The 24,100-nt window shown below is 43.7% G+C and overlaps 1 protein-coding gene and 1 long non-coding RNA gene across 2 annotated transcripts in view; one reads left to right on the forward strand and one right to left on the reverse strand.

The window, feature by feature from the left end:
* Positions 1-7,603, forward strand: part of LOC117423345 (BAH and coiled-coil domain-containing protein 1-like) — a 91,130-nt gene extending 83,527 nt beyond the window's left edge. Inside the window, 6 exon segments of the mRNA XM_058989818.1 lie at positions 826-934; positions 1,559-1,675; positions 2,450-2,623; positions 3,084-4,339; positions 4,663-4,899; positions 5,715-7,603. Coding sequence (XP_058845801.1) covers positions 826-934; positions 1,559-1,675; positions 2,450-2,623; positions 3,084-4,339; positions 4,663-4,899; positions 5,715-5,921 — 2,100 coding nt within the window. The 3' untranslated portion in view covers positions 5,922-7,603.
* A 3,842-nt stretch (positions 7,604-11,445) lies between these two features.
* On the reverse strand, positions 11,446-23,740 carry LOC117422916 (uncharacterized). The gene is made up of 4 exons (XR_004547708.3): positions 21,929-23,740; positions 21,500-21,626; positions 20,403-20,540; positions 11,446-11,904 (listed from the first exon to the last, which is right to left on the reverse strand). It is a non-coding gene; the product is annotated as an uncharacterized LOC117422916 (long non-coding RNA).
* Between the last annotated feature and the right edge of the window lie 360 nt (positions 23,741-24,100).

Genomic DNA, 24,100 nt, shown 5'->3' on the forward strand with positions numbered 1-24,100 from the left:
TTTTTATTAAAGTTGTCTTTTTAAATAAAGAAGATGAATCTAATTAGCTATTCTTGACTGTACTACAGCTACAGTCGAGATGTCTCTGGCTGCGCTGCAGTTGAAGTGGTGCACGCTGCAGCTGTACTGTGCTAATTTAGTGCGCTGCTTTTCTTGTGGGCTGCCTCCCTGAGTAAACTGCGGTTCTGTTCTGCCTTTGATCTGCCTGCCGTTCACTCACAGTGACGTCTCACAGATGCTGGTGCTTCCCCGTGCCCTGGCACGCTTGGCATTGCTGCCAGCTGTAATCTGATCCAAATTATCTATATTAGTCATTCAGCACTTCCGGAGGTGGCGATGTGATTAAGGCTGCTGTTTCTCACACACACACACACGCACACACACACACATGCTACAAAGCCAGCACGGCTCCATCTCTATTGTAGTGCTAGGGTGTCGACCTCACCACAGCTACTGCTATTTCCTTGTTTTGTTTTTGTTCTTTCTTTTCCCTTATCAGCTGTTTGCCTTTAACGTTGCTATGCTTCGATTACAGTAGGAAAATGGAATTTAGCTCTCAGCATGAAAGCTATTACAAACACTGTTACTTTTAAGTCATTTTAACAGGTCTGTCTGCAGGTTTTTTAATGACCCAGGTTTCTAAATACAATACTTGTTTTTAATATATAATCCCTTTCACATTGTATTACGCTGAATACTTATCGTAGACTGCAAAGCCCAGACATTTAGCTGATGCACTGGGAGGTAACCCCATGACTGGAGATATTGCAGAGCCTTTCTTTACCAGAATCTTAGCAGCTGAGTGCTTGTGTATGTCTCTGACAGGTGCTGGACGTTCGGCCGCAGTCGGAACAGGAGCTGACATCAGGAACCCGGGTGTGTGCCTACTGGAGCGAGCGATCGCGCTGTCTGTACCCGGGCTACGTGCGCAGAGGTGAGGGGGCATACGAGAAAACAACACCAGCCATTTTACTACAGTATAGGGTGATTAAATAAGAGTAAGTAGGGAAGTTCAGCAAGATCAAATGATTCACTGCAGGATGCTTAGTACCAGGGCTTCATGGGATGCTAATGATGGGGGTGTAGTGGGCACCAGTAAACTATTCCAGGTATACAAGATGTCATATGACACAATGTAAGAGGTGGTATATTACCTGCTATTTTATTGTGGAGCAAGAGCAGTCAAGTAAGAAATATGAAACATTAGAAAGAAAGAAAAGAATGAGGAATGGAGAGTGAGAGAGAAGGGGGGGAGTGAGCGAAGAAGAGGGAGAGAGCAGGAGGAGGAACCAGAGCCGGCCGGAGAGAGCCTCCCCAAGGTCAGCAGTGACTCAGCCGGCAAGAGTTTCCAAACACTGTCCGCATCCTCAAGGAGCTGACTCCCCATCAATCTCTGTCTAGAGAGGAAGACTGCAACCAGCGAGAATGAGAGAGGGGGGGAGGAGAGGAGAGAGCTGACAATAGGGGAAAGGAATATAGGGGGAGGGATTCAAGGATGGCATAGTGAGAAGGCAGGAATAATGTTACTCACACTGCGTGACCCCTGTCTGTCCTCTAGGGGGCCCCAACGAGGAGGAGAAGGAAGGCTCTGTCATGGTGGAGTTTGACGATGGAGACAGCGGACGAATCTCACTGTCCAACATCCGCCTGCTTCCCCCGGACTACCAGATCCAAAGTGAGTCTTTCCGTGAGATTCAAAATACAGCATTAGTACTGAGCAACTTTGCAGACTCCAACTTAGAAAATAAACAAATGACCCTATACCACTTTTGCACTGTTTCTATGTAAAGGATTCTGCAAAAAAAAATCTTCTGCATCTTACTTGTCTGAACCAATCAATTCCTCTCACACCAATGCTTTGTGATGACACACGTCTGCAGTACAGTATGTCAATCCAGCTGTCAGATGCCAACACAACAGCACACTGCACCAGAATGCCGGTCAATAATGTAATCACACATGCACAAGCTTGATTACAGCTTGTGGGGCAGCAGTGTGGAGTAGTGGTTAGGGCTCTGGACTCTTGACCGGAGGGTCGTGGGTTCAATCCCAGATGGGGGACACTGCTGCTGTACCCTTGAGCAAGGTACTTTACCTAGATTGCTCCAGTAAAAACCCAACTGTATAAATGGGCAATTGTATGTAAAAATAATGTGATATCTTGTAACAATTGTAAGTCGCCCTGGATAAGGGCGTCTGCTAAGAAAGAAATAATAATAATAATAATAACAGCTCCTGATTACAATCTTATCAATAAACACCTAACCCTTTGCACATAATCTATATCCCTGTTTTGTTTAATAAAATGGCTGTTGTAATTATTCAGTAAGACACACCTACAGGCTTTGCCTTTAGATCTTCAGTATTGCTTAAAGAAAGTTGATTTCAGTGATTGCTTCTAGATCTCACAGTGCAGGGAGCTTGAGGTTTGACTGTGGTCTCTGTGCAGGTACGGAGCCATCCCCAGCCATGCTGATCTCCAATGGGAGGCGGAAATGCCGCAAGGCTGCCTTGGAGAAGACTCTGCAAGGGGACTCTGCTCAGCGAGCCTCCCCAGAGAGACAGAGCCACACAGAGCCCGGCAGGACCCAAGGGAGGAGGACCGCCAGCAAGGGAAAGACAGGTAACCAATGGCTGCTGTTATACTGGGGAAAGACAACTATGGGGACTCCAATGCAAACCATAAAGGAATATAGATGCCAAACTCCTACTGTTTAATATTGTGGGAAGACAATATTTGGGACATCCATGCTAACCATAAAGGAAAATAAGTACCCTACAGTTGTTGAATTATATCACTGGTTTAATGTTTAAAGGTTTAAAACACTGACCAGTTTCATCAATCAGCTGATTGTGAGTTTGAGAATGAGATGCTAAGGTTTTGTTGTTTTAAAACTAAGAGGAAGTTTACCAACTAAACTGTTGTGTGTTGACAATTGTACAGCTAACTCTGCAACATGTGCACCATACCAAACAGGTTCTTTAATACCTATTGTGTACCATATTATTATATAGTTTTAATTGTAAGTTGTTCTTTGTTGGTTCACAAAGCCATCTTGTAACAAAAAAACGTTTGCTTGCAGGAAAAGTGAAGACAGCCAACTCAGGAACAAATAGCACAGCTTCAGGAAGCCTGTGTAAGAGCAACAGCAGCAGCAACAACAGCAGCCCCCTTCTGAGCTGGCCCGGAGTGGCGCTGCCCAAAAAGAGAACGCCCCACAAGATGGGCATGGGCCTTCAGAACCTGTTCCAGCTCAATGGGAACCCCAGGAAGATGTCCAAGAGCAAGGAGACAGGCAGCGGGGGCTTCACCCTGCACCCACTCTCCACGCCTCCCTCCACCCCAGCCAAGACCATCTTCAGCAGCTCCTTCGAGGTGGACTCCTTCAGCAGCATCGCCAACGGCTACTCCAGCTTTGGGAGCCAGGCAGGGCTGCCGCTCAGCCCCAGGAACAACACCTCGTCCCGGGGCAAGAGGCTGCCGCACGACGGAGGGCAGAGGGGGAGGAAGGCTGGCAGGGGAGCCGAGTTCCTGGTCAAGCTGGACCACGAGGGTGTGACCTCTCCCAAGACCAAAAACGGCAAGGCTTTGCTGCTGCTGGGCAACGCGGGGAGCAACGGCAGGGTGGAGAAGGGTTTCGGGGCCAAGGAGGTGGTGGTGGTAGATGCCTCTCCTGTGGGATACACTCACCCCGTGCTGCTGGTGAAGGACAACAAGAAGGGGGGCGGAAGCAGGGCGGACCTCCTCCTGAAAGGGGCCGGCCATCTACGCAAGCCCCCCGCCTCCTCCCTGGGGCTGGGCGAGTACTCCGAGTTCGGGATGAACTGCGACAGCGACTGCCACAGCTCCTACTCTGACATGGACGAGGAAGACGACGAGGAGGAAGATGATGAAAGAAACACCGGATTGAGGAACGCCGGACGCTTCCTGTCGCAGCTCTCCGTCTCCTCCACCTCCTCTGTGTCTTCCAGCTCCTCCAGCTCCGGCTCTCTCTCCAGCTCCAGCCTGTGCTCCTCCGACAACGATTCCTCCTACAGCTCAGAGGACGAGGAGGACACCCTGCTGCTCCAGTCCTGCCTCTCCTCCCACCCCTCAGTCCCCACGGCCCTCCTGCAGCCCCCGGAGCCCCCCGCCAATGCTGGCTCCTTCGTGGCCAAGGCCATGGCAGTCAGCAGCAGCAAGCCACTGAAGAGGAAAGAGAGCCCCAGCTCCTCCTCCTTAAAGACAGCCAAGGACCTCGCCAAGAGGCAGAGGCTGCCCTCCGTCGACAACGGGCCCAAGATCTCCAACTTCCTGCCTGCCAGGCAGCTCTGGAGGTGGTCTGGGAACCCCACCCAGGTAGGCCTTGCTTCAGGGGTTCACTTTTCATTTAAAGTTTATGATGATGGAGTCATGGAGCATAAATACTGCTTATAACAACAGCTGAAGGGGGTCTTTGTTGAAATACCGTGCTAAGAAATCTCTAACCAGTTCCTAGTAACACAATATGTGGATAATAAAAGACAAGGCTGTTGACAGAGAAGGAGTGGCTGCATGCTGAGAGAAATATAAAGCTTTGCTGTAAAAGTCTGGCATTAGATAGTAAAGTCTAGGGTGTGTTAATGTGGGTTAGGTATATTTTGAATAGACAGTAAGTAACAGACGCATCGTGGCTGTTGCAGAGGCGAGGTATGAAGGGAAAGGCCAGGAAGCTGTTCTACAAGGCGATCGTGCGCGGGAAGGAGGCGGTGCACGTGGGAGACTGCGCTGTCTTCCTGTCCGCTGGCCGGCCACACCTCCCCTACATCGGCCGAATCGAGAGCTTCTGGGAGTCCTGGGCCAGCAACATGGTGGTCAAGGTCAAGTGGTTCTACCATCCTGAAGAGACCAAGCTGGGCAAGAGACACAGAGACGGCAGGGTGAGGAAGCGCAGGCGCCGAGGTCCTGTTTTTATCACGTCGTGTTCAATCAAATGGTTTTTATACCCTGTTAAAGGGCTTTGATCTAAGTTTCCATTCTTGGTTTTACTATGAGTTTAATAAGACACACCTGAGCTTGTTCCCTGTACACTGTGGGTAATCAAGCTCATATTGAAAACTGGAAGGGGTGAAACTCCCTGGAAATATGTGACACATGCTGAATTAAACACATTGAGCAATTACAAAAAAAAAAAAAAAACACTCAATGTTTGGAAATATCATAGAAGTAAGGAGGACAGTAAATATCTGTGTGTGTGGCTATGTAATTGTATGTTCTTTACTGCAGTAGGAAAATCAATAAATTAAATAAACATTTTTAGGGGAGAAGAATTCCTCTATTCTACAGGGTTTGGATTTTTCCTAATATAGTAATCTCCTTCTATAATTGTAACAATGATAAATTGCTCTAGAGATAATGACCAATTAGTGGTAATTTCTCCTTATTATGTGTGGTTTTGTAATTGCATCACGTCTATAATCCACGGACAGAGTAAACCCAGATGAGAGACAGAACATGGATTGCCATGCAGAGGAAGCTTCGAGCTGCTTATAGAACCGTTTCCTTAAACGCCATGCTTTTACTCCAAACTAGGCAGTTTCTACAGATTCTCATTGAGTTTGCCTTGTGTATCACTCTGTACTGCTTTTTTCAATACCCACAACAAACCAGGCTGCATTTAGAAACCTCTATGGCACAGGGTAGGGGAAAAAAAGCCAACCAATTGTAAAGCATTCTCTTTCTTCCTCTACCCCAGCATGCCCTGTACCAGTCTTGCCATGAAGACGAGAACGACGTGCAGACCATCTCTCACAAGTGCCAGGTGGTAAACCTTGAGGAGTACGAGTGCCTGAGCCAAGGCAGGAAGCACCACAATGGCCAGGACCTCTACTACCTGGCCGGGACCTACGACCCCACCACAGGTCAGCTGGTCACTGCCCAGGGGGTGTCCATCCTCTGCTAGCGGCCACGGAGACAGGTGACCGGAGACAACGGCCGAGGACTCCACCCCAGCCACCACTCTCCTCTGAGAAACGGTATGGCTGCTGGAGTTCTAATGGAGACGGGTTGGATTGTATGGGGTTGACTAGAGGAGAGTCCGGATCGGCTCAGTCCACTGCGCTTCAGCAGAGTTCACGAGAGCTAGCCCAGCCAGACAGGCCCCACGAGGGCCATGCAGCCCAGGGGTACCAGAAGCACTTGAGGACAATAGGGAGACAAAAGAGTGGGACTTGAGAAAACAAATAATCCTCTTTCAAAAAGACACACATTTAGTTTGTTTTGTGGAGGCGGTAGGCACAGTTACAGTTTCACCTCACCCCCCCACTTTCTCTCTTTCTCAATGATTGTGTGAAGACCTGGAATACAAATGTTAAGGCATCATGTTGATTTAACAAGTAGCCTAGAAGTATCACAGCTCTGTCCCTGTAATTGGTTGCTGCAACTGGTAGCTGTTGTACCCAAAGTGCACTTCAGAAAGAGCCAATGCCAGCCTGGGCTTCTGATCCTAGCCAGGGGAACACACCCCATCACAGTCAGCCCTTCCGAAGGCGTCCTGCATGCCTACAGTACTAGGTACTGCGGCCAGGCATACAACTGTAAACCTTCAGCACTCACAAAAGAGAAGATTTATTCTGAAGAATTATTCAAACTTTTTTGGTGGCGATGACAGGCGAGAACAATTGGCTTTCTGTGATCCTCAGAACCTGAAAGAAAAACATCCAGCACTTTGCTCGAGCCCTCCCTATCAGTCTGTCATCTGAGGACAGCCAGAGGGGTTCTTTCACAGGAGGGGATTTGAGGACAATTGTTCATCCAAAGGTTTTCTAAATAACTTTCATCAGAGAATCCCAGGACCTTTTTGTAGAAGAAATCAAACAATAAAAATTTGCCTACAAGTTGGCTGCCAAAGTAGGTGTGCCGTGCAGCTGTGAAGAATGGTTACTTCATATTCCAGAGTGGGATTCCCTGTGTTGCTGATGTGGATGTGTGTATTGAATGGGGTAGGGCGGGGGTAAGAGAAGTCTTGTATGTACGTTCATGTATGGACAGCTTGGGTTTTCTTCAGGGTTGGGACAGTGTGGGTTAGGGACTGTGCTTCAGTAGGATTTTAAGTAGAGAATTATCTCCAGACCTCATTTTGATGTTTCCAGGGATATTTTTATCGTACAGTAAACAAAAAAAAAAAAAGAGGAATGATAATTTTCCAATCAAGCCATACACTTCAATACCTCTGCCTGTTACCTGAATCAGGTGTAAACTGTACAGGTCATTCAGTTTCTTCTTTGTGTCCATATGTGTGTGTGTGTGTGTGTATGTGTATAATCATTCTTACAAAAGTTTTTTGTTGTTTTTCTTTTTGTTTTAATGATCGACCCAGGACTTTGCTCTTAAAAAAAAAATATGATACAAAAAAACCTAATGGTAAAAAAATGAAGTGCACTGTATCTCTCCTTCACTCTTCTTGAGCCCAGCTGGGAGTGTGAAGTTTGTGAAATCTTGTAAATAGCAACGCTTAGAGATGGGTGTTCCTAGTTTGTAAAACCTGCCTCATCTCTGCAACTGAAAAAGTGGACTGGGCGGACAAGGCTGTCTGTTAAATTGTGATCTCATTTTATTTAATACATTTTTTTTTTTTTTTTTAATGGCTGTGCCATTTGGGTGGAGAAATCAGAAATCAAACCGCTGCCATGGAAAAGTAATACTTGGTAAATACCAATAATAAAACACACGGAAATGTCAGCCATACTGCGCTTACCTCAGACGCTATAATGAGTAGAACTGGGGCCATGCTGGTATAAAACACGATTTGAAGGTAAATCTTTTGTATTACAATGCCATATACATGCTGCAATGTATGCGTCGACAGAAAAGTATACACTACACTTCAGCAGTGATTACAGCCCTCCGTTGAACTCCCTCGTGCTGTGCATATCCGGCACTACATTTCTTACACAATATGCAGAATACTTTATGATAATGAACCAGGAGTGGAAAGTATGAACTTTGAACCTTAATAGCATTAATAGTTTGGTTCTAATGAAAGGGACACCGCTCTACTGTTTAGTGCACCTTTTAAAAACGGAATTGGGGGGCAGGGGGGGCGTGAATTTGTTTTTCTATCAGGGAGAGGGAGGAGTAAAGTAGGGAGGGATCTTGAATATTTAGCTGAGTTTGTAAATACGATAAATGTGTGACTTCACAAACCAAAGCACCTTCAAAGGGTTTTATTTGTTTATTGTACTTTTTTTTTTTGTCTTTTTAAATATGTATCTATTGAATCAAATCATAAGTCTTTAACCGGGACCCCGCAATCCAATTGGCTGACGAGAAGCTTTTTTGTAATCTGTAAATGAAGGCGCGAGAGTGTGTGGCTGTGTAACTAACACAGTACACGCACACAAAGCACTTCCATGCTGTTTGCAGCTCTAATGTAAATGTTACCTGTGATGGACAATCAGGCACACGAGAGCAGTGTGATTGGCTCAAACGAGAACCCGTTCTGTGTCATTTATTTTGCTTTTGCCAAATAGATGGTGTTTTTTTTTTGTTTGTTTTTTTGCTCTTGTCTTTGCTGCTGCGGTTCAATATGCAAGCCTGGGTTAACTGTGCTATTTGCTAACTTTTTTTATTTTATGTAACACATTGTAACCAATAGCTTTAAAGAGCACTGGTACGAGGATGTGATGTCACGTTTCTCTGGGCAACCAAAGCCAAGCCTGCTGCAAGTGAAAAGAGCACTAAGGATATTACTGTAAACTCAAACTGCTGGGGGATTTGGGGGGAGCACTATGAATAACTGGCGTTGTGAAACTTAATAATTCCTTCAGATATCAGAGTTTCAAACACATTGGCTACTGCAGGAAGTGACGTCACATTGGTACTGGTTCAAAACAGGGGCGGCACTGTGCCGTTAAATATTTGTGACACTTTTGTAGTAACAAACATTTAAGAGGTGTTTAGCCTAAAGCAGGTATTTATTTCATTTTATTTTCCACACAAAAAAGAAAGAAAAAAAGAATAATATTGTAATAATGTTGCTATACTGTATGCTTGTACAATGTTTGGGTTTTTAAATTGGTTTAAAAAATAGTTTTAAAATCTCCAGGTTTATATATATATATACACTGTAAATTTTAAATGTTTGTCGTGCGTCCTTTAACAGGAATAGGGGTTGCTTCTCATGATCTGTGTGTCTTCTGTATTTGTTTTCTAAAGGAAAAGTGATGGTCACATTGTCACAGAAGATCACTACAGCTAAGCTGTATCAGTCGTTCTAGAGTGGGTTAAAAAAAACAGCTCTGCAGTAATTCATTAAAATCCTGCAGCTTACTCAAAATTTCTGTAACACTGTAGTTCTGGGAGTCAGATATTTCACAGGTTATTGAATTTATTGTATGGCTCGGGTGTATTGCATCTAAAAAGAACTGTTAGTGACTGGCTCCTTTGTAACTCTTTATGATAAGATTGGGCTTTTCCTGTTTCAAAACTGCCTCAGAATGTGGTAAACAGTCAAAGTGTGCGTGCGTGCGTGTGTGTGTGTGTGTGTGAGAGAGAGAGAGGGAGGGAGAGGGGAAATGAGGCTGGCTGTTCATTATGAGAGGCACGAGTGAAATACTACTAAAGCATATATTATTGCATTGAATATTCAGCTTGGGCAGGAAGACAGCATTCGATGGAAATGATGCACCATGGAAAAGGGCAGGGTGGGCGCAGACCCATCCATCCTTCAGCCTGTGTTATTTAAATCCACTATCGTTAAAAAAAAAAAAAAAAAAAAAAAAAGGGTAAGGTTAAAAAGTGTACCTAAAATAGTTATTACTAAGTAAATATTAAGATATTTTAACACTGAATTAAAAAAAGAGATTTTTTTAATTAAAAAATATTGTTTTTATTTTGTTCTTTTTTTGGGGGGGGGGGAGGATTGAATTGAAAGATTATTTTGTTTTTTTTTCTAATTGTGTTTCAATGTTGTAAAGACTCTTGTAAATGTGTAAAGTACAACTATGTTTTGAATTTTGATTTCGTTGTAAACACAAAAAAGAGGGGTTTGTGAACCACAAACTCCATGTAAAAGCATTTTAGTATTAAGATTTTTATAGATGGCTTATGAATAAATATAAGAAAAGAAATGAAATTGTTCTTGTTTTTTTTCTGTTGGTATTGTGTGGTGAAGTTAAGGTAATTAGCAGCTCCAGCTCCAGGCTCATATAGACTATTTGCTTCTGCGGCTGCTGTACTTCTCTTCACTAGTTATTTCTAGGATTTATTATTGTAACGCCCTGCTCGCTGGTGTCTCTAATAGCATTCTCAACAAACTGCAATATGTTCAAAATTCTACGGCTAGAATCTTGTCTAGGTCAGGCTCTAGGGGTCGCATTACACCTGTGTTGGAGGCCTTGCATTGGCTGCCTGTCAAGTTCCGAATGGATTTTAAAATCCTTCTCCTGACCTACAAGGCTCTCCATGGGCTGGCTTTGCTTTATTTGTCAGTTCTTTTAACCTTTTACACACCCCACCCACTCGCAACCTCCGCTCCACCGACCTTAAACTGCTGTGTGTCCCTTCTGCTCGTCTGCGCTCTATGGGCGACAGGGCCTTCTGTTCCTATGCCCCAAAACTGCGCAACTCTATTCCGTTAGAGATCAGGAATTGAGCAACTTTGAGTGTTTTAAAATCTAGCTTAAAAACTAACTTTTTTAGAAAGGCATTTTTATGATTCCTTTTCTTTGTTTTTGTTTTTACGTGTTCTTGTTTTTGTTGAATTTATCTTTGTTCTGAGAGGATTGCTTTTAAGGGTGCTATATAAAAAAAAAGTTTATTATTATTATTATTATTATTATTATTATTATTATTAATAAATGCACACAGTATAAATCTTTTTTATAAATGAGAGACTTGTGCAGCCACTACTGGAGAAGTGTCCAGTTTGCCTTTTCTCTTAGCAGCAACAACCCCACCTTCCACTCCTCCTGGCAGGGAGGATAAGATCTTATATCAGCCTCTTTATATTATTATTTTAATGCTGAAGACCACTGTGAAACCTTGTCCCTTTTTGTAAAACTGAGTCTATCAAAAAGGGCAAAGTCTGAAAATGAAAGGAAAACCTGCGCTCCTAACATGGGGTTTGAACCCGCCAGCCTGGTGCACCTGCTGCGTGAAAACATTATTACATTGTGTGACGTGGACCTGGGACCTAAGTTGTGATTCCCAATTTGGTTTCATTTGTGACTTGAACTGGATTCAAAGCCAGACCTTATAGGTCTACACAGTAAATGAAACAATATTTTTGAAAATGAGGGATTAACACTTGTGCCTCATGTGGGACCTGAACCACCTCCCCTGGGACTCAGGGACAAATGCTCTACCAACTAAGCCAGCCAGGAGCTGCATTAATTATTTAAATATTGATGTTTAACATAACAACACTTAAAAGGGTATGTATACATAAACAAGGACACACACACTAACATATTTACTCTCTTTATTCTGAATAAACAAGCAATAGTCACAGGTATAAATACAGATGCGTACTACATAACTTTTTTTTTTTTTCAAACAAAGGGGGTCACTAAAAGTGGTAGAAAATACAAGAATAATGATCGAATGACAAACATGCATATTTGAACTGTAATTAATCAATTATATGGTATAATTACAATTACATTGCAATTAATTACAAATTGCACAGGTCCAATTGTATCTGATCCCAGGTCAGCACCTAGCGGTATTGTTATCCTTAGTGAAGTGCTGTGTGCTACACATGTCAATGCATACTGATACAATGAGTCCGCATATGCATTTAGAGACAGAAGGACGTCTCCTTTAACACCCTGTTCTAAACAATGCCCTACCCAAGTTGCATTACAATGGGATGAGCAGTTCTCTAGAAATACATGATATTCAAACAGGATCTTAGCTGTCCAGACCTGCCAAACAGGACGTCCCTGAAAAAAAATTAAGAAAACATGAATAAATAAAAGATGTTTCGTACAAGTTAATACAGAACGGCCTACAGTATGCCAGTAATGCAACGTGCTTAAAATCTCATGACTTCAACTGACACTTGAAAACGCTGTACCGTAACATTTTTACCTGGAAATTACTGGCATTAGGATATTGCCTGAAGACAGCTATAAGTATCGCTGTCTTCTGTCTGTGCCAGAGGGACAAACTACACGCAGTACCATGCCATTAATCATGATGTCAGCCAACTGCACAATGCATAACACAGGAATTGCAAAAGGATAGCTAGCTAGTTAAACTTGATAAAAGCTCATCATTTGAATGTCTAAATACAAAAAAAGCAAGTGTCCTAACAACAGGGACGCAGCTGTTATTAAAATCACCTTTTAATGGCTAGTATTGGAATTAACTCCGCTTGTTTCATAAAGTCCAATGAAACCTGCTGAATAATGTGACGTTAACATAGTGAATTACATACCACTTTGTGGTTTTCCAAATACTTAACGAAAAACTGTCAAATTAAAAAAAAAAAAATAACATGTTAAATCTAACATGAAATACTGTACTACTTTTATGGCTTCCTGTAGACTTTTGCAATATTATTGTGTAGTTTCTTGGATTACATGATATTAAATAAAAGACCTAAATTATTCTGGGAGATGCAAAACGTTTGGCCATAGCGCTATATTTACTGACTGAAAAGCGATTCGACGAGAAGTCATCAGTGTTTTCATGTATTTATTTTAATACACTGTTAAATATACTATAGGTTTAAACCTTCAGTGTAAATCGTTTACTGTATAAACTATCAGACAGGTTTTCAACAAAAAATATTAGACTTGATTTAGTATTTGTAGCCATCTTTACATTTTACTTTTTGTATGTATTTGAAATTTGACACTGATTCCATGTACAGGATTGCATTTGTAATGCAGCACTTATGCAGTTAAACGTTATGTAAAATGGTACGCGGTTCAAGATTTTTATTTTCCATTTACCACTGGGGGAGATTTTACGTTGTCAGAGTGGTGTTGGCTCCTCCCCCAGGTCTAATTTTAAAGATACCTGACTGACCAAACACATGCAGCAAGACAGACCTATGAGACACATGAAAAAAGCAGATTACCCATAAACCCAGGGTTAGAGAACTCTTTCTCCCCAGCGACACGGCAGTCTGGCATAGGCTTGCTGTGGGAAGATACCTCCCAAGCCCCAACCACAAGCCCAAACAAAGCCATTCCTCTCAGCTGTGCTGTGAGAGTGGGGGACGCTGGGCTGGGGCTGGAGCTAGTGGTCGCTCACACCCTCCATGCTCAGACACAGGGGGAGCCGTTAACAGTGTAGCACTTGTCTTGGGTTGCACCATCAATCACTGCAGGCTCCAGGGCTCTAGGGCCAGCTGGGGTCTCAGTGAGCTGGGTGTATTTGCTTTCACGCTTGGGGGAGGAGAGCAGCACTCTGAGGGGTGCTGTGCTGACAGTTCCAAAATAAACCTTTAATGGAGAAGCACATTTAGTCCTTACAATTAACGGATGTCTCTCACACACACACACGACATGTACAGCCCTAGACTACAGTTTAGGGCTGTACTACTGTCCAGGTGCAGGGCTGCTGTCCAGACCACAGTTCAAAGACACCTAAGGTGTGGTGAATTGCTGCAGTGAGGGGAAAAAAATTATAATTGGACATTCTAAATTGGAGAGAAAATCGAGGGGTAAAATCATTGTGCACTCTAAAATAAAAAACGATAAAAAAGACTTCTGTAATCACAGTGTGTCTCCAGCGTGATATACTGTGCACCACTTAGATAGAAAAGCAGCAGCCACAGAGTGGTGAGAGCTGAAGGGATCCCAGCGCAGACCCCACCGCTCTTTATAAAGCAGGGAGGAGGAGCACACACAGGGCTGGGTTTATCTGTGCTTCAATGTGTTCCCATTCCCCGTGGAGTTTACAAAGGGGCTGAACAGCACTGCCTGGGGACAGGGCGTCTCTCACACACGAGCAATCACACCGCGCTGAAACAACTTCCCTCTGATCTGAGGGCTTGCTCTGAGTAAACACGAACGTGTGCTCCAAGCTGCCCTGCCTGTGTTAACATCTTCACCTAATAAACATCTCGCCCTGCAATCGACCCTGCCCTGGGTCAGGGGGCTTGGAACGTCTCTTAAGTGAGTACAACCCCCCCCCCCACCCCCACCCCCCCTCTCCTGCCCACGGTGGCTCTCTTGAACACGAATCTGAGCATCATTCTTCTTGGGTTCTTAACCTAGCGACAGCTCTCGAACCTGTCTCTCTACCCAGTATAGCACAGGCAGGGGGGCAGCTAGGGGCTTTAAAGGGGCTACACCTCTCGGCTGTACGTACTGTAGAACATACTGGATTCAGCAGCAGAATGAAGAAATAATGAAAATATCTGTCAATGTCATAAGCGTATTACACAACATTAAGTAGACGTACAGAAGTTCAAGGTGTAGCGTGCCTTATAGTTGGTGAAATAGTTTTAAAATATTTCTAAACTCATGTTGAAAAATGCATCCTGGCTTGGTCCCACAGTCACGTTACCGCTGGTTGGGGAATTACATGCATGGCTGACCTTTGTCCTCCAGGGTCCGGTAGTTCACTGACATCTGCTGTCAAGGTCCTGGGTGCAACACAAGGTCTCCTATTAGGGGAACACAGGATAGATTGCAGTCCCTTAGATCTAACTACCAGCCAACCTGCTGTCCTTTCCAGTCCCTCTCCTCTAACCATTAGGCCATCCTGCCTTTCTCCACAGTCACTGAACTCTATCCACTAGGCCACATTGCCTCTCTCCCTGTCCCTCTGCTCTGACCACTATACCACGCTGCCTCCTTGTCATTACTTTAAACCCCTGTGTGTTCACCATTTACAGGTGCACTGGGAAAAGGGGGTGTTTTGTTAAGCAAAAAAGCATGAAGAAATTTGACATGAATTAGAGAAGACAGCTGGGCCCTGCTGCCAGCACACACACACACACGCTGAAGCACTCAGATGATCTCTAATGGTTTTCTCTTTGCACTTTCCAGCTCTCAGACACTGTTGTTTAATTTGCCTCCAGTTCAAGTCCAGTCATTTGAAGTGACAATTACCGTTCCTCAGGCCAGCCCAGCCCAGCCCCTGCTCCTCTTCTCTTTTTCTCAGTTTTATTTCTTTCTTTCTTTCTGATTCAAGGTTTTTATTTTTGTTTTGTTCTCGTATGACTAGAACACAACTCTGCCTCTTTGAGATACTTCTTAGAAAAACACTATCGAACCTGTGCTGCTTTTATCAACTATTAACTGCTCCTTGCTGCTTTTAAAACAGTCAGATTTATTTCTCCGTAACGTCAAACACTTGAGGAGCAGACACCTGTTTTAGCTGATGCCTTCATGACCGTTATTGAAGTTTGTGCTCCTCTCATGTTCTTGATGTGACAGAGAGCAGAGAGGCAGCCCCACAGCACAGGTCGCACTGACTGTGAAGGCAAGGTGGGGGGTCCAGCAGGAATGGGCAGTAACTTTAGGGCTGGATACCCAAGTGTTACATACGTGTTTGGTTACACTGTGTGAAAGTTTAGTGAATCGGTTCTTTTATAGTTAGGAGGATGGTAGGTACCTCTGTCAGTGTTGCCAATGATAAACACATTCTCTCACACACACACACACGCACAGCCTTTTTTGTTATCAGAGTCAGGTTTTCCACTGGGACACCATTTAATGTCATTTCAGTCACCACAACTGTGTTTTCATCTCCCTCTCCCCCTTCAATTTCTGTTTCCTATTTCCCCTTTCATTTTCTCTTGTTTTTTCTCTCTCCCTCTTTCCCACACTCTTCTCATTTATACTTTCTCCCTTTCTCTGTCTCCCTCCCTCTATCTGCCTCTCTTTACCCTCTACCCCCTCTCTCTTTCCCGTTGCCCTGTTATCTACCCTACCTATTTCTCCCCCTCCTCTCTCATGCTCTCTACCCCTGGCCCTCTTGTTCTGTGCCTTTTCCTCTCCCTCGCTCCCTCTCTCTTTTCTCACAGTAGCGCCATAACATGTTATTTCTGCCATGCTTTAAATCCAATTACTGGACTCTAATCCATTTCCGTGGTACGCATTACTTCTGATTTAAAAAATGTGGTGCCAGTTATGCAGAAAGAGACTTAAGTCTTCAAAGAATTACATGGGATTATAATTTTGTTATGGTGCATATCTAGTTCCTCTTATGAATAATAACATTCATAACAATATTCATACTAACAGTAATACCATATTATTGATACAATTACTACTAATAATAATAATAATTTTGGGATGTCGTCCTAATTTAAAGCTGGGCCGTCATTGCATGTATGGGCTTCAATTCTGACTGGCTTCAATTGTAATTGGAGTTAACAGGTCTACTGCTACTTGGAGGAGTCCTTAACCTTGACACAATAAACATAACTTCACTGCATCTACCAATCACTATACAAAATGTAACACATGTACTTGCAATCAACCCCACATTCGGACGACTGAAAAACAGCCCTTTCAAGAACTTCAAAAGATGGGTCATCCCTTTCTGGAAGCAGCATCTCTAGAGGTTGTCCCGTCCCTGCTCAGAGATTGCCTTTTACAGTCTCTAGTATGAATATCTTCACCTGTCCCTCTCCTCCTGCACCGAGCCCCCTGCATTGAGATCTCCGTGTCTCTGCAGATCCATCAGCCCTCCCTTCACTCTGTCCTGGTGTTGTCTTTCCAAGAGCCGTGACTCCCCGCGCCAGCAAATTGAGAACAGGCGGCAGGAAAAATGATATTCAGTTATAAAACTGAAGACCCCGCAAGGAGACGCCTGTCCTGCTCCCATCTTTAGATCTGGAGCAGCTGAGGGCGCCGGCTCCCCACATAATTCAGGAGAGACTCGCCTGGGGGAGAGGAGATAAACCCGGGATCTGAAACCTATTAGAGCGGGGTTCATGTCAGTGCAGGAGCGCCGCTCTCAGCGCTCTCCTATTTTTTTACGTTAAGCCTGTATTCAGTAATTCTGCTGAAGTATATTTCTCATTAGGAAGTTTTTCGTCTTCTTGCCTTGTTGACTGCAGTCTGCCATCTAGTCCCGAATTGTGTGGGAATGGGCTGACAGACTGTGGTCTTAAATGGGTTATAAACCCACCTCCATTCGCTAAATAGGTCTCCAATGTGCAGTTTTGAAAGAAACACAGATTATAGAAAGTATGTTACTAGACTAGTTTTTTTGTCTTTCTTGCAGGAAGTCTAACTTTTCCACTTCCTAGGTCATTTCACCTGATCTGTGTTTTTGGGGTCAAAGTATGTTACTGGTTGCAAAGTAATGCAAGAAGGTGTCGAATTGGGGGGGGGGGGGGGGGGGGTGACCTAAGAAAACATAAGAAAGCTGTCTTTAACCTGGTACCAGATATCAAGTTAAAAAAACAAAAACGCATGAGATTTATGAAACGCTTTTGTTAGCTGCAAACACTTTAATGCTGAGCTGCTTGCAAAGGAGGGAGTCTACAGTATGTTCTCTGTTAGCTCATTATGTGTCCATGCGATTTCTTTCCATTTATTTTGCCAGGTAGCTAATCCCTGAGATGATGCATCCACCGGAATGTTCCAGAGAGACGCTGATAATCATTCCGCTGATATGAAGGGTATTTCAGGAGGTTTGCTTTGACTTGCCTGCGTGCTACCGCACCGGCGACAGCGTCTCATTGAAATTACAGGGAAAAAATGACTCAACAAATGAACAACAGCCTTTCTGAGTTAGTCACAGTTTGGGTTTTGAAATTATATTATATAAAAAAAAAACACATTGAACACACCAGTTGAGAAATGCAACCATCCATGTGAAAATAAATGAAATAAGTCGACCAAAGTGGCGTCACATACACAAAACTTCAGAAAAAGTCACATCTGACCAAATATACACACATATGTGGAGCTGAAAACTCATCGCTAGCCCATCTAGAGCAGATCATGCAAATCAAAGGACAAAAAACTACAGAAGCGATCGGAATCATCAGGGCCCTCTGAGCCAATCACATTCAAAGACATTGTTTTCCACTGTACAGTAACTTCCTACTGTGAAACAAAGACCATTGTCACAATTGTAAAGGGGGGGGGTTCCTTTTAAACCACAGGGCAGTCTGGTAAAGCACAGGTAACAATGAGACAAGCCTGGTGATCAGTAAATGTGCACAGCTCACCATGGTTAGGTTGCGTGACCCCACTGGGGTCCATTACATCAGAATTGTTTGCTGAAATTTCAGTTGCAATGCTATTTTATTGAATTGCAATTAGTTACAAGTATGCTGCAGGAATTACAATTTGAATTACAATTACACCAAAAAGGTAACATCAATACACAAACATACTGAATAACTTATATTTGAGGTCACCAAAAGTGGTTGAAAATACAGGAATAACGATCAAATGACAAATAAATGTGCAAATGAACTGCAATCGATCAATTACAATTACGCAGGCGTGCCAAGGTTCAGCTACAATTCCAATCACAATTCCATTGTAATTGCAATGAATTACAAATTGCTCAATTACAATTGGAATTCAGCCCAGGTGTGGACGTGATTCAGCATGCCTGCTGTGCTTGAAACAGAGAGATGTAGAGTTTATATATCACAGAATACTGGATGCCACATGCAAAGTGGAATAAATATGTGCTACATGCTGGCTGCTAACTTACATACATACTATACATAGACAGACAGACAACTACTATCCTTTTTTCCATTCTATACTTCCAGCATTGAACGAGCCTCACACTGCGAGTGCCACACCTCCTCTCTGGGTAAGACAGACAAACAGATTTCACAGCCCCTTCTCTCTCCCCCCTGTTTCTCCTGCAGTGTCAGCCCGAAGGAATTCTCCAGGAGCCTGTCTGGGCTGTAAGGAGCTCCTGTGTTCATCCATCACCCCCTGAGCAGGTCGAGGCAGCCTTTACTTTGAACTTTCAATTATTTACACTGCTCCGCTGTCTGCTGGCAGCTCCGGGGCTATTAATCAACCACAGCACCCCCTCCTCTCCCCAAGCTGGGAGCTGCATCAGGACTGCTGGAATCCCACAGCCTGGCAACGCACAGCGGCACAGCTCTGTACCCAATCTGATTCATCAAGGATGGGAAGGGGAGCCAGTGCCACACCGCCACACCTCACACCGCTCACGGCACAGGACTCCAAAGCTCCTTCTGAAAGATGCACTGTGGGAATTCTCAAATCACGCTGCTCAGGAATGATTCAATGGATTCTCCCATAGCTGGATCGCCTAAATACCCATTTTGAGGGATATATTACTTATTATGAATCACTGTGATTAATCAATGAGGGTTTGTCAGAACTCCAGTCCATCTTATATTGTGTTTCAATGTCACTCTGTGCATAGAACATACACATTCTAAATTTAAGAAACAATACTTTATGTTTGATAGTAATTAACCAATAGATCATGTGTAGGGAGTCTCTTATTATAACAGAAACCAGAACTGCACAGGATGACATCTCTGATAACAACAAGAGACAGCTTGATGACCAGGAGTACACTTGTGTTAATGAACATGCTTCAAGAGCTATCACAGTGGCTTGGATACCCAGTTCAATGAATTATATTGTTGTTGGATTAGGTTGCTTTGTGGTTTTGCACATACATCTGCAGGGTCTGAAGGATTCTTTAAAACAGCCACAATAAAAGTATATATATACACATTATTGCACCAGGGATCTGTACATCTATGTACAATTTTATTCTGAAAATAGTTTTAAGGTGTCCTTAAAAATGTTTTATATTTTTAATTCCAACTTTATTTCTTGGAGCAAATTGACCCGATTAGTTCGTCCTAACATCGCATCAGCGCACAGTTCTGCATGAGTTGCCTCAGTGCAGCTTCATCAGTCCCCCCCAGGTGTCCCTGCTTCTCCCTGAGTGCCTGGAACCCAACCTCAGCCAACCTGAGCCCTGCGGCCCCCCTTCCTCGCCTGGGGTAAGATCATCACAGGAAGGGAATTTACTACATAAAACCCAGCATGGTTGTGGGACACTTGTGCCATTAAGCTGGGCCAGTCTTTCTTTATTTCTGTTTGTTTACATGGCTCTCTCTGTAAATCAGTTTCAACCAAAACATCTGTGAGCTACCCAATATACCTGTGGTACAGCCCCTACAACTCCCCTTTACATCAGATCGGGATGCAGGGGAGCTCTGAGGACCAGCTGGGGATGCAAGCCCAGCTCAGGTGTGCATTCCAGGGCTCTAAGGACCTTTTGATTCTTGATCGATGTGCTGATGCACTGGTAGATGCAGATGACATGCTCCTGTCCTGCGCAATGCTGTAATTTACATGCTTGTTTATTGATAGATTCCCTCCGCCCGTGCTAGCTGACAGCACAGCCCTGCCAAAGTGCTAATGGGATGTTATGTCCCTGGTGGATCCTCCTGGATAAATATTTCATCACACTGATTCAAACAGACACATGTCGTCCCTACCTGAGCTGGTGGGGGTCAGCGGTGGCTGCATTCTTCCCCCGAGACAATGCAGATGCTGCTCCTCCTGCTGGTGGGAATGGGGGACAGCATTCCTTCCCTGATGCTCTGTACAGCACAGCACAGGGGACTCCTGCAGAACTGAGCCAAGGTTTTCAGTCAGCATCCAAAATGTACTTCTACAGGAGCTAGAAATTAGCTATAGTTAAAGTATTTCAGCATGGGGTCCTGCTTATCCTTTGATGCTGATAAATCAGTATCAACCTTTACTATGAAGATATAACAAAATTAAAAAGTACCGGGACAATCTATCAAATTATGACGCTCTAACTGTAGTCATTTGGCCAACAGCCCGAACTTGTTAGTCACTGGTCAACTGCCTGGTTTGACAGAATGACTATTTATTGCACTTAGGACCCAATTAAATTCAATTAAATGTAGTTAATGTACCTGCGTTTTGAAGTGTATCCGATAGAACTGACAAACTGAGCCACAAACCTCTTACTCAGGGTTATGTGTGTTTAATGGGAGGGAGTTTTGAGACGCTTACTGTCCCTGATCCTGATTGCTGAAGTACAGTAACAGGGTGATAATGAAATTTAAAAATGTTGTATAATCCTTAACAATATCTTAACCAAGTGTTTGCAGCCCTGGTGAAGATGGTTACTTTGCTGTTTCTTCATGTTATAAGAACTCCCCTCTCCGAAGACAAAACAGGTCTTAGATAAGGAACTATAACAGTGTGAAAGAGCCAGCAGCAGCTTTTACAATCCGGGGAAGAATGTGGCATCACCGTAAACAAAACCCCGTCTCTCTCTCTCTCAATCTCTTTCTCTCTCCCTCAGCCTCTTAGCCAGAAAAAAGCAATATCCCCCAGAAAGACAGCAATGCAAACATATACAGTGTGTGTGCGCGCGTGTGTGTGTGCACGCGCGTGTGTGTGCGTGAATGTGTGTGTGTGTGTGTGCATGCGTGTGTGTGTGTGTGCATGCGTGTGTGTGTGTGTGTGTGAGCGCATGTGTGTGCGTGTGTGTGTGTGTGCGCGTGTGTGTGTGTGTTTCTGTGGAGTGGAGTGTAAAGCCTTGTCATCAATCACTCACCTCGTATCTCACAAACACTGTCAGTAGAGAGAGAGCCGATACACTCAGCCTTCAAACAGAGCTGCGGGAGGCATGTCTGTGTCTCATTAAAGGTTGGCGGTCTGCAAAAAAATTATATTCTGCTTCCCTGTATGAAAGACAAATAGTAATAGTTCAATGGACTATTCAATAACAGTGCGCAGGGTTTCCATGGATACAGAAGCCTGACAGGGATGATAATAGCAAACCATGGCATGGATGACCCTATTTTGTCCATGTAAACATGGCTAACCAATAAACACTGGGCCACACAGACACCTAGTCCATCAACTCACACAACAAGGCCACACTGCCCCCTCCCTCCCCCCCACCCCCTACCAAGCACATCACCTTGTTATGAACTCAATCATGCACATCCTTTTCAAAAGAAACCGCAATTAAAAGACTAACGAGGAATGCTGCAGCGCTGCTGGGCAGACTTGTTGTGAAGAACCACAAACTGAAAAGCGAGGAGGCCAGGGAGTCATGGTGACGATTGATTAGACGGCCAGGGGGGTTGTTTCGTAATGAGGGCTGTGAAAGGGCAGTGAGGAGGCCAGGTATCAATCTCACCTGTGAATGACACGTCAACACTTAGGATCATGTTTACAGTACAGTACAGTACATGGTTACAGTACTCAACTGCTTAATTGCACCAATGTTAACTTAGGTAAGGGAGTTCAAATGTAATACTAATCAGAGTCTGTGAAACCAGTCACTAAAAGACTTGTTTTGATGAATAAAATAATATTTGGCATTCATGGAACCTTTCTAGACTTAATGAAGCGAGGAACATTCTAGAACATTCTAGAACAGTTTCACGAACACCTAAAGCGAAGGGGTGCTAAGTGGTGGGAAGCCTCAACAACACTTACGGACGCAAACCACCCTACCACACAATATCTCTTCACCAACAAGGGGGCTAATCCAGTTGATGAGACATGGAAAATGTTCAATAAAATAAACGCAAGACCTGACTGGGTTGCAGCTGGTGAGGGGGGGGGGTCATCAGTGTTATCTGTTTGTCAGGAGTCCTACCCTCTCCGTACAGACACACGTTAACCCTTCAGTCAAAGCAGCTGGAGATAAAAATCTGGTCAAAAGAGCTATGCAGGCCCTAATCCTGGAATGTGTAAAGGGTGGGGGGGACTATTTAAAAGTAAAGAGGATTATCATGTTTTAATGAATCTTAAACACAAGCATGCAAGCTTTTTGAACCAATCTTGCTTTCCTGGACAGGCTACGTCTTCTAGCGTTACTGCCTGAGGGGAAAGTAGAAAATAACCACACATCAAGAGGTGTGACAGCAAGGTTTATGAGAATACATATTAAATTCACTTTAACTCATTGGGTTCTCAAGGGCTTTCTCTTAGTTAAAAACGTGTTCACACATTAAAAACTACAACAGGAGACATGGTTACCATGGATACGGCAGATTAACAGCATGCTAATACAAAACCATTGACTGCCAGGCCACATAGCCACTCGCTCCCATAAAAAATAAAAAATAAACATAATTTTGACATTTAAAGCACACTATTCACTTAGAACCAAGCTTTACCATACTGCTAACAGCAATAATAAGGATTTCAAACTTTCTTGGTTCAATAAAGTTTCATGGAAGTGTGGGGCCTTGTGAACTGTGGGGGTAGTAAACATTACACACAACAGGGAATTCAGCTGTTCACATAAACAAACTAAACATACCTTCTCCTTCACAGTTCTTTGCTTACCTTTATCAGCATGCTTTGCTTTGCCATCCCAGTCTGTTGGTCAGCCTACCTGATTATTGATTGGAACACTGGTCACCTGATAGCCTTGAACTCTGAACCAGGGGGTTATGGGATATGTAGTTTAGCAGTGAGAATAACTGTAGCATGGAATTAACTGTTAAACTACATTAATCATAAAATCTAAAGCAATTTAAACTTAGCTGCGTAACTAATCTTCAGTTCCTTGCACTGCGCATTAATTCTAATTTTGATACAATCCTATTTTTATTTATTTATTGGGCTGGGGGAGGCGTTCAGGTTTCTTAGTCTTGTAAACAGACGTTTCAAAGTAAGTTTCTTTAGTCTGGTTTTATTATCAAGAGAACCTTTCTAGACAGTGGTTAAAGAAGCCAGGAACATTACAGAACAGTTTCACAAATATCAAACAATTCAAAAGCATACTAAACCACTGGATAGCGAGAGAGACTGCATAACTGATTATTCTGAAACATGCCAGCTGATCTATCAGGAGAGAGAGAGAGAGAGAGAGAGGGAGAGAGAGAGAGAGAGAGAGAGAGAGAGAGAGAGAGAGAGAGAGAGAGAGAGAGAGAGAGAGAGAAACCAAATTCATGAGTGCCAGTGAATGCAAACCGGTATTGAGTGTTTACATGTCAGGTGGTTCATTCCTCTTGTTTTGGGGAACAAAATAAATTCTGCAAAGAAAAAACAGACAGACAAACAGTTTCTTTTCTTTTATAAAGAGCCTGCCACATTCTCCTAGCTATATAAATTAGCCATTGTGATGAAGCAGGTGTGTCAGCCGCCCCCAGGCACAGCGCTGACAGACGCGTGGAATCTGCTCTCTTATCTG

This window comes from Acipenser ruthenus, chromosome 17 (genome assembly GCF_902713425.1).
Source record: "Acipenser ruthenus chromosome 17, fAciRut3.2 maternal haplotype, whole genome shotgun sequence".
Lineage (NCBI taxonomy): Eukaryota > Metazoa > Chordata > Actinopteri > Acipenseriformes > Acipenseridae > Acipenser > Acipenser ruthenus.